This window comes from Crassostrea angulata, chromosome 8, assembly GCF_025612915.1.
Source record: "Crassostrea angulata isolate pt1a10 chromosome 8, ASM2561291v2, whole genome shotgun sequence".
In the NCBI taxonomy this organism is placed as follows: domain Eukaryota; kingdom Metazoa; phylum Mollusca; class Bivalvia; order Ostreida; family Ostreidae; genus Magallana; species Magallana angulata.
Genome location: NC_069118.1, coordinates 3,274,699 through 3,286,355, shown reverse-complemented (window position 1 = coordinate 3,286,355; position 11,657 = coordinate 3,274,699). Strand labels below are relative to the sequence as shown.

At 30.0% G+C, this 11,657-nt stretch overlaps 1 protein-coding gene across 1 annotated transcript; it reads right to left on the bottom strand.

Annotated features, from left to right (window-relative positions):
* Window positions 1–7,981: 7,981 nt before the first annotated feature.
* On the bottom strand, window positions 7,982–11,067 carry LOC128158720 (uncharacterized). Its single transcript, XM_052821668.1, has 3 exons — window positions 10,945–11,067; window positions 10,741–10,782; window positions 7,982–10,647 (listed from the first exon to the last, which is right to left on the bottom strand). The coding sequence occupies exons 1-3, from the start codon at window positions 11,057–11,059 to the stop codon at window positions 9,185–9,187; spliced, it is 1,620 nt and encodes a 539-aa protein (XP_052677628.1). The 5' UTR covers window positions 11,060–11,067; the 3' UTR covers window positions 7,982–9,184.
* Window positions 11,068–11,657: the final 590 nt, after the last annotated feature.

Genomic DNA, 11,657 nt, shown 5'->3' with positions numbered 1-11,657 from the left:
AAGATAACAAATGAAAACAATTAAACACTTTTAACAATAATGTTTTGTGTGCATTGTTGAACGAATCTTTTAAGTGTTGTCTGTCCTTTTTAAGTCGGTAGAATTAGCTATGAATTTGAAAAAAGCGCCTTCTAATTGTTTATATTCGCACAGGTGGTGTAAGATTGGCAAGCGGTCGGATGCTTTTTGTCACTATTTTAAAGTGCAATATATATAACATGTGTCAAATATCTTAAACCCTATCCAGGTAAAATGTCAATATTTTTTTTTTGGAACTTTAATAAATTATTTGTTCCTTTTTATGTATTTTTGGGTCTTAAATGACAATGTTTTGTAAAAGATAGGTTAAATTTGTTATAAAAAGAAACTTTGCTTAGATGAATTAAGTTTAAATGGGGTATTTTTATGACACAATTTGACAAAGATTTAGATAATTCTTCATTCGTCATCGATGTGATTTTTTTTTATATTAGTTCTTAAGCTCCGATACTGAAAAGTCTAAGACTGATTAAAATATTTTGTAATGAACAACATTAATAACATTTTAAAATAGAAAACATCCTTATCACTTATCAAACTTTATATTCCAACAGTTTCTATAATCTAAACATTGAAATATTAAAATAACGGAAAGGGAATGAATTCTACTGGTAAGCCATGTGATATACGTGCAAAAAATTAAAAAAGAAGCTTAAAAAGTAAACAAAAATTAACTGTTGAAATGTACTGGTCTCTCTTAACAAACAATAAATTCATTTTTGTTCAAGCATTAAAGACCAAGAGCAAATTGTCCTTGGTACCAACTGACGTCTTTAGAATTTGAAAAATAATTTCTTTTTCACTTAATGTATGATTATCTTTAAGGTAGTTTATTTTTGGATATCTTCATTGTTTCCATGTTTGCTCAAAAAAATGTCTCGCAATGGTGATTTTGATTGCTTATTTAAAGGAATAAGTATAATAACTGTAATTAAAAAGAGGTATAACAGAAATCACGTTTAATTATTTTTTGGTAAAAAAACCGAAATGGTAGATCAGAAATGTAAATAAAAATTATAGAAATTTGCTATTTGATATAAAAGTGAGTCTCCAAAATGTCTGAGTAATTAATAGAACTATAAACATCATTTAACCGAATGTTAATGATGTAAAATGATGAAGCAAAAACACAGATTTTTTTTTAACTTGTTTAAAGTTTTTTTTTGTTTTCATTGGAGAACAAAATATAATGTGCCTATTTAAAGGCACGTTAATAAACGACAAAATTAACATCCACTTTATATGTGGAAACAGAATAAGAAAACTACAAGCTCTTTCCCCTACTCTTCTAAATTGATTTATTATGAAGGTCAATGATAAAAAAAATCACTAATTACTATAAATATCAGACAAGGTACATAAAACTAATCATTAAGGTGTATTCTCATGATAGATAGTACTAGGTCATTTTTGTTATTTGGTCACAATGTCAAGGTTGATTTCAAATTACAAGATGTTTAAAAGGCATTAAAAACTCAATTTCTTTCACATTACATACTTTATCACATCTAAAAAATCATGTATTATCTCATTTGTAGTGACTTGGTTTATCCATACATATAACTCAAATATTTTCAGTAATTTACATCATTAATTATTGTCGTTTGCAAAATGAATCCAGAGTCTCAAAAAGTCAATCAAAAAATGGAAATGATAAAATACACCTTATACGGTTTTTTCGCGTGTCACAAAGTTTGCGAAAATCGGGGTAAATCTTTTACATTTTTAATTTGCTTCATTCATTTTTTTCGATTTAAAAAGTTTCTTATAGAAAATGTTACAGGATATAATTTTTGCGTATCCAATTATACATATGAAAATAAGATCATCGCGAAAATTACCGGATAAACGGTACAATAAGAAGGAATGTTATCTTTAAAATGACATTCCAGGAACGACCAGAGTAATACTGTTGTTGAAGATAAGTGAAGACAGGTTTGCAGATCTCCGACATGTTCCGGTACATCCATAGACTGACATTCATAACAGACACAGCTGTATTTCAAGCTGCTTTAACGTGACAGGTACGTGAATATCCACTTTTTCTACATATGTTATGCACCGGCTCATATGGTACATCTTATCTGTAAATAGTTAGCATATTAAAAATAAAAAAAGTTCAAGGCCCATTTATTCAATTTAAATCGGTTCATACCTCAATGGAACCAATTAGATATTGTAAAACAGACAACAAACGCTATACACATAACGCACAATTTAATTGATTTTGTTTATACTGCTATCGTAAATCTCGAGTATAATTGCTCTGTCCATGCAAATAGCACTTAAATCTATTCAGGTAACATTGAAGCTTTATTGTTCGTAGTCGTCGAAATTTTGGGAAACCCCTATTTTCTATTTTGGGAAGAGCCAACAAATCCTACAATGATAGATAAAACCTTTGCAAAAAAAATTATATTGAATAGAGATTGTTATCTTTGTGATCTCGGTCTTTATTTTCTGTAGAATATTATTTGAGCTTGAAAGTACAACAACCATATTTCCTGATCATACTGAAGAAAAACCCTTATTTGGATTTTTCGATTTACAACGTTTCCTCCTAAACCGACATTGCACACGAAACTTAATCATCTCTTAAAATTTAACACTTTCAACAGTGGAAACAGAAAGTCCCCTTTTTTTTTCTTCTTTTTTTTTCTTTTTTTTTTTTTTCTTTTTTTTTACTTTTTTACATTCTTTACCTAAACCTTTTTTTCATAAGATGTTTTATATGTTATCATCATCATCGTTTTTATTTGTTTATCTGAACATAGATCGTGAAATTGTACAACAGATGCATCTGCTTTTAGCTTTTTTAATTATCTTACTGCAAAAAATAAACTCGCAACTGCGTGAATTTTTCAAAATTAATCCTACATGCTCTAACTTTTGAAAAATCCATAAAGCATCCTACTAAAGTGTCCTCGAAATCCCGTGACCTTTAGTTTAAATGACAGTGCAATAGAACGTGCCGGTTTTAACTCATTATGGAAATGTTTAATTCGCCAAACTGACTGTCTCTGTGGCGCAATGAGAATAGGTTTACACAACTGACACGCAGTCCCAGAGTCCTAATAAAGCAAATAATGTTGCTTTTATGGTTAGAGATAACATTTTTAAAATCTAAATTTTCTCTTTAAAAGATCAGTTTGTTATTTGCAAATAGAAAGCAAGATATAATACATAATAAACATACTAGCAGCCGTAAAGGAGAAATGTCAAGAAAACGGTGCAATAGCGTGTTCAAGAAGCGATGTAAATCAGATGTGGATCCTTCAAAATTCCAAGGAGCTTTGAAATCCAAATTTTTTTCTAAAATCAATAGCATCAAAATTTACTACTTTTCTACACTAATACAGCCATATCCCACGATTCATTAAGGACCAGGCTTTTTGATATCATTGATAGCTTCTTTTTCAATACAAATGGGTCGCGTAAATAACCTTGTCATCGGTCATTAGAAAAACTATTTCGTTAAAAATATTCAGATTGTGCATACAAGTACTCTGAAGTGGATATTAAAAAGATGCCAGTGTTTCTGATAGACAGCATTTATGTAGTTTTTAAAAAAAAAGTTCTTCTCACAATTTCTTAGATTCCCATGGGTAACAATTGTACCCAAATGTTAGCAGTCCTATTTTTGTATTCAAATGAAGGACAGTTCATTCAAAAATGTGTACGGTAAAAAAGTAAATCACTCGATCTGACCTTCAACTCATTCAGTTATATCGTCAACAATTGACAATTGCCACCTCCATATTTACGTTGACTCGATATATTCTGGTGAATTTGAAAAAAAGATGCCATAAAGCCTGCGTCATCTGTTTCATATTTAGACATTTTACTGGAAAAAGGTCATTGGTGGTTACCTAACTACAAAACTTAATGATAAACATGATGACTTCAATTTTTTTATCGTCAACTTCCCTTACTTATGTACCAATATACCTTTATCACCTGCATAATTATGGAGTTTTTGTCTCTCAATTAATACGATATGCAATGGCACGCTCTAGGTATGAACAATTTCCAAGGCGACGCAAGCTACTGAAACAAGTAGATAAAAAAGGACTATCAACATTCTCGATTGGAGTAATCTTTTCGTAAGTTATATGGTCGATACAACCAACTTGTCAGCAAATACAGTCTTCCACTTGGTCGCATGCTTACTGACGTTTTTAATACATATTAATAGACCATAATTAATCACCAAATGTCTACTTTTTGCGTTTTTGCCGACAAATAGCACTTGGCGGGTGTGACTGGTCAGCAGAGGATGGTCACTCCTCCATGGTACCTAATCCCACTTCTTTTTTTAAAGCTCTTTGCTTGCTTTCTCCTGTTTTGTATTTTTCTTTTGACTTTTGATTTTAAGCAGGTCGTTACCCAAAGTTCATCTAGGAACTATAGCAAGTTTGGGAAAATAGGTACACAAGATATTTCTCAATCTAAAAGCACGAGGGTTTAAAATCAATTCATATGTATGAATATTTATACGTTTATGATTTTTTTAATCTATTTATAATATGTATGTTTCGTTGAACTCTCGTAGAACATTTGTTTATAAGTGTAAACACTTAAGCTCATGAAAATATTATTAACAATGTCAACGATTAAATGACACTTTTAATACGGAACTGTTGTGTCCCTGTGTGTACTGTAGAGCTACTATATAAGGGTTAAAAAATGCCTATTGAATATAAATTACTGTTTCGAATGTCAACATTTTTTTTCATTTAGCATGAAAGGAAAAATGGTGTTCGAGCGTTTACTCTGATCGTCCATCGTCATTTTATAAAACTAGCTTTGAATTTAAAAGAAATCCTGTCAGATTGCTGATAAACAAATTTAAATGTTGCTTCAAAGCTGACAAACAGCTGAAATAATTTCTTTTATTATTCAAAAGTGCATGATAGAACATGTGTTAACTAATTAAACTCAATGCAGGTAAAATTTAACTAGTTATATTGAACAATTAATCGATCGTTTCTACATGTACAATCAGAATCCACTTTAATGGTTTTTAGGTCACAAAAAATGTTAAAAGGTAGATAACATTCATTTTAAAAAATAATCAATAAAAGCTACATACAAATAACATAACTCGGATTTGACTTATCATACAGCTTGACAAGAGTATAGAAATTTATAAAATATATTTTAGTATCACATTTAATTATATACTTAATCATATTTCTACTTTATCTCCGAAATGTATCATCAACTGAGTTTGAACGGTTTGATGGTTGGAATTTGAATATCCCTTTCAATATGCCCTGTGATATTCTGTGACTCTTAAATCAATACTTAAAACCATAAGACCTGGTGTCAAGTTTGTTTAATAAGGACTTTTACGTAATTTGTTTGCATTATACAGGCACAAAAAAAATAAAACTTTTAATCATAATCTATGTTTGATACACGTTAATTAAAAAAAACAAAAAAAACAAATACTGTATAACACATTTAATAAATCGAAAAATAACAAGCAATAACTTTTCAGTGTAGTCGTGAAATGGAAATGCAGATAAGAAGAAAAGTATACCATTTAAAAAAGTATATTACATAAAATTGAAATATGCTGGTCTGTTTTTACAAATAAAATATATACATTATGTATTATCAAAGCATCAAAGGCTATGAACAAATCGAAATCTTTTGACTTCTTTCAATTCTAGAAAATAACTTGCCTTCTCTAAAATATGATACCTTTCAAAGTATTTTAATTTCTATATCTGTAACATAATCATGTTTGCTCAAACAAATGTCTCTCTGTGGAAATGTTGATTGCTTTTACAAAGATACAAACATAATATTCGTCACTGATGAAATGTTGACCGTAATAATGCTCAAATTGTCAATGTGAATTACCGAAACGGTTAACCAGAAATGTAAAGAAATCTATAGCAAACTTCTATTTATTACTACTGCGCCTGCAAACAATCTGATCATTTGGTAAATTTACATATGGCATTTAGTCAAATACAAACGATGTTTAATGATAATGCAAATAATATAAAATTTAAGGCTACATATTTTGAACCTTTTAAGTGAAGTTTACTCGGTTTCATGGAAAGACGGCTGTTTTATTTTTAGACATACAAATGAACTACAAAATACTTAATATATACGCTGTATACATAAAAACAAATAAATGAAACTACAAATTGATTTCCTCTACACGTCAATGTTAAGGAAGTAACCAAGAACAATGCACACCTATGTACAAAAAAAAGGGAAAATAAGGTGTTTTTTCTAACGCATGTTAAAACTTAACAATTGTCATTATTTGACCTTTTTATCATGTTATTTTTAAATGACAAAGTCCTGAAACAAGAAAGTTAAAAAATCCAGTACATTTAAGATATCAACTAATATAATGTTTTAGAAACCATGTGCTGCAGGGAAAACTACACACAGGGGCAAAATCATTTAGATTCCCGGAGGGCTCTCGTATAATATAATTTTCATTTCATGATTTTTCTTTTTTATGATGCAAACTTACAATGTGATATATTTGGAACATATGCTCTAATAGAGGCAAATACATTATGGAAGGCAACAAAGGTTAAATTCATGCTTAATTTGGCAAAAATATAAAGAACATTTTTTTCGCATACGTTAGCTTGAATTTTACCTTCATTCGTATCTGAAATATATACTGAACATTTACTTAAACACAATACAATAAATTCATAAAAATCTTTATAGTAAAAAAGGTTTCGTTTCAAATGATGTCGTGAATATTTTTGAATGGTAAATTGTTATTTTAAGTGAAAAAAGGTCAGATAACATTTGAGCAGATATTTAAAGAGGAACTATTCTTCATCTCTTTATTCAATATGATCATTGTGCATAATTCAATAAAATTTCTTGCTCAATTTAAATGTGAGCCGGTTGAAGTATGAGTTTAGGTGCAAGTCAGGTCAAATTAGATGCCCTATACCTCAGAGAGAGAGAGCACCCACACCCCTTTTGTGTATTGTTCGATAAATTGTGTCAACAGATTTCAATGATTAAAAAAATGATACAACAACTTTGAGTAATGAGATACCTTTAATCCAATGAAAGTCGGTCATTTATACAATACTGTTATAGAAAGTAGCTTTGGGACCAAATGAACACAGAATATTACTCGCAAAATTTTCATTCAATATTAAAAGATACAAATCATCTTTACTTATTTATTTTTGAAAATAAAATCAATATGTTTTTGAAATCATAAAACACATATAGCACTTGATTTCGAATGTATACCTGTTTATTATGCTGACTTATTGTCAAATCAACATAATTTTACACAATGTTATCTATGAGAGACACATACAATTGAAGTGTTATATGGAATCATTAATTAACATGCATTTTTGACAAACAACAGGCGAACCAATCAAGATTATGATTTTCCAATTTTCAGTCATTTATAATAAAGGCTCTGACAATAAAACTCTTTTGATAAATGAACAGGAGGGACTGAATTAAAAAAACAGCTTAGCTACAAGGATTGTAAAAATGAAATTTGCTCACGATAAAAACAAGCGAGAATTTACCTTATTACATGTAATATATGATAATATATAAAACGATTGATTTTGTTAAATTAAAAAACCCGAAGGTGTATATCAATATCTTTGTTTTTAAATTCATCGATCTACTTTTGATAGATAGTTTTTATTTTATTTTTTACGCAATCGTTTTGCTGACACTTTTCATGTTAGTATGGATAAACTACATTTCATTTCAGAATTTTTTTCATCGATAATCACGTTCGGGGCTAATATAGAATTAATTACTTAAATGCCGTAAAAGGAGATTATAAAGAATATTAACAATTTGAACAATAATTTTTCTTTATGCATTGTGGAACGAATCTTTAGTATGGAAAAATAGTTCTTTTTCAAGAACTTAAATGCCTTAAAGAAAATTATCAACAGCAGTTTTCAATCTTTTAATAAAATTCACGTAAAAATACATAAATATTTTTTGGAAAAGGTATAAAAGTAAATTTGCTGTTCAAATATTTACTTCATATGTCTTTTATCAGTCGGTATAATAAGCCATCAGTTGGGAAAATCTTTTCAAATTAGCAATATTCACCAAGCTGAAAAGCAGATGAATGGGATTAGTATTTAGAAATGCATGATATTTGACATGTGTAACTTATTTTAAAACTTGATCCAGGTACAACAAAATAAATTGTTTTGAACTTTATTCAATCAGTTGTTTTATTCAAGGATAAATTTTTGGGTCTAAAATAGCTTTTTACAATACAAGGCATGTTATATTTTTTATGATGGTTGCTAAGATGTGTATAGCTTTGGTGGTTTTTATCACACTTTGACAACGAGTTAAAAACTTCTTTCATCGTCGTTGATGTGATTAGTATAAATTCTCGACACTTAGAACTTAGGCTGAATATAATTATCTTCATAAAATACTTGCATTTCAAAAAAAGAAAATAGTCTTATGGTTACCCAATTTTTAAACTGTTTCTACAACCTAAGCATCAAAAACATTAATATAATGGAAGGAGGAAGAATATTGCTGGTTAGCAATGCAGAGTAAGTGCACTTAGTTTCTTTCTATGGTGATATTGATTGCTTATACATAATAATATGTTATTTTAGTAATTGCAAAAATCAAACAGATATGATGCTTAACAAATTGTCACTGTGAATTACCAAAATGTAAAGAAAATTATTCCATTTTCCTATTTGATATCAAATTCTCCAAACAGTGTAATCGATTGCTAGAACCATCACATCATTCAACCGTCAAATTATTTTAGTACAAAAAAAACCCACATAATATAATTTCATTAATGATACAAAATATATTCTGCCGGTTTTAGGCCAAACAAAAGAAGACAAAACATGTTGCTCAAACACTTCTTCGATACAAACGGATTAATAAATAACGAAAAATGTCTTTTTCTACTCTTCTGAAGAGATTCTTCTAAACGTCAATTATACATAAATTACAAAAAAACTACAAATATCAGTCAATAGTCAGTACTAAGAGCAAAACATAATGTGTATTTTCGTAAACGTTCATGCTCAAACTGTTATTATGTGGTCACATTATCAAGGTTTACTTCACAGAAAAGATCACATCACAAACTATATCACATTTTATAAACAGCACGTTACTTATCATCTTTTGCGAAATGGAGCCAGAGCTTCAAAAAGTCCATCGATGAATGGAAACGATAGAAGACGGTCAGAGGAAATATTATCTTTAAAATGACATTCCAGGAAGGACCAGTGTAATACTGCTGTTGAAGATAGGTGAAAACTGGTTCTCGGATCTCAGCAATGCTCCCGTACATCCATAGACCGAAATTCATAACAGCAAGAGCGAAACAGCTGTGTTTCAGGCTGTTTTTAGCGTGGCAGGTACATCCACTATCTCTACTAATGTTGTGCACCTGCTCATTTGTTACCTCGTATCTGTTGATTGCCAACAGAAACCAGGTTTGCAAAAACGCAAGACTTAGTCCAAGGATATTTTGACCAAATGTAATCGTTTTATGTGTCAACGAAATTGATTCAAGCTCAACTACTGCAATTGCGTTCAGAAGATGGTATAGATTGTTTCCAAAAGCAGTTACCAACAACGTAAAATTTTCAATATGTATGCTATGATCGTTAGATCTCTTCAACTTGGACATGCGTTTTAAAATAATACAAGCAATAAGAAGCCCGATCATTGCCGCAAATAGAATTGCAACGAGGACTACATAAAATGTAAATTCAAGAGGAACACCATTCGAATCATCAATAAAGGTACATTTCAAAACCACTTGCAAGGAAAATACGAGCACACCAGCCTCATAAATGATCAGAAATGCACTGATCAGGACGGTCATCTTCCAGCTTCGACTGTATCTGACATCTTCCAAAGCCACTGGGAAAAGGAACCCGATAGCCATCATTGTATATTCAATTGTAACGGGTGCAAATATAACTTCCACGATATCTGCATTTTCAAAGCATTTGTCCTCGGTAAGATTGCTCGAAACAGTTTTGTTTTCATTGATGTCGTGTCTTTCAAATATTTCAGAAGACTCAAAAAAGTAAGCATTTAACCAGCTACAAGCGTTTGTTATGATGATAATCATTCGCAGTACTTTTCCTCCATTTGAGATCTTTTTGTCATAATATTGTAGAAAAATAAGAACAATCACTTGCGCCCAAATGAAAAATATGGAAACAGCTAAATATGACGTTATAAAAGACGACTTAACTCGATCAGAGTGTAAGTGTTCGGCATACGTAAAAGTGTTGTGTGTGTAACCACTGGCAAAAAGGATGAAAAGAAGAAAGCGTATTATCATTCCTGCATTAGTTTTTGGAATCTGCTTTTGGTATAACTCCTTTATAAACTTCAACATCTGAGAGTCCCCCTTCATCGTGAAATCTACAGCATTTAAAATCAAGTCGACGAAGAAGGCAATGATTGCAATAGATCCAATGGAGAAATAAACAACCATCGTTATTATCACTTCGACATTGTCTTGAAATGCAATGTTGGCCCATCCCGATCCAAATATTACAAGAGGCACGGCAATGAACAACAAGCTCAAAGACATTAAAATAGGTCCACTTCCTGAAAATAAGAATATTATTATTATTTTTAATAACACAAGGATTGTAGATATATAAGACATACATGAAAGATGAAATGTAATATATTTAATACCTGTTGAAGGATCAATACTATTTTTTTCATCTTCTTGATGGTCTGTACGTAAACAAAATAAAAGAAATTCAAATGAAATATCAAAGTACGAAATGATATCAATGTAATAATAAGAATTCTTCTCTTTTTGGTTTAAACCATATTATCTTTATACGTGTTATACACTGCCCATTTTAAACAATGGAATTGCTTTATTTCACATACCTTTTTCTACAGTCAAATTGTTATTGGAAACAGTATCTCCATCAACAACAGTCATATGAATTGAAGACATCCGGGTGGTCTTTTGGGAATTCAAATCAATACGTGACTGAGACATTCCGTTGCTGTCCACTTTAAAACCAAAAACATTAGAATAAACTGAATTAGTTCTTTTTTTCCTCCACATTCTTCTTTTCTCTCCTTAATGCAAATGTATAGCCTTTTAATATTATCAAACATCAAATATAGTCTAAGAGATAATGGGAAAGCGCAATGTAATACATGATTGTATCTATAAAAACAAAAGGACAAAATATTGCAAAATATTCTATTTTCTTTTAAACTTAGATGCTTAAATATTGTTAATATATAATATGGGATATCGGAAAGCTAGCTTTGATTTCAAATTATCAAAAAGGAAAAGTCTTAATGTGTTTTAATGCTGGCAAGCAGTTTAAAACCGACCAACTGAAATAAATTTGGTCCCTAAAGTATCTTTGTGTTTCATGCAATTATTTAATAAGGTTTTATTGAATTGTTTTAACTGCTTTAATTGAGTTGATTTGTGTTGTCATCGAACATACCATTCTTTTGAAGTTACCTTTTATGAAAAAAATAAAAGCTTTTTTGTAATGATATTTCTATGTTAAACTTTATTGGCATATGTTTATTTATATGTACTCTTTTTCATGTAGATACTCTACACGTTCACATAA

Coding starts and splice junctions, on each gene's coding strand:
- LOC128158720 (XM_052821668.1), bottom strand. CDS start 11,059: ATGTCTCAGTCACGTATTGATTTGAATTCCCAAAAGACCACCCGGATG. Junction 10,783..10,944: donor CAATTTGACTGTAGAAAAAG/GTATGTGAAATA, acceptor GTTTACGTACAG/ACCATCAAGAAGATGAAAAA. Junction 10,648..10,740: donor TAGTATTGATCCTTCAACAG/GTATTAAATATA, acceptor TCTTATTTTCAG/GAAGTGGACCTATTTTAATG.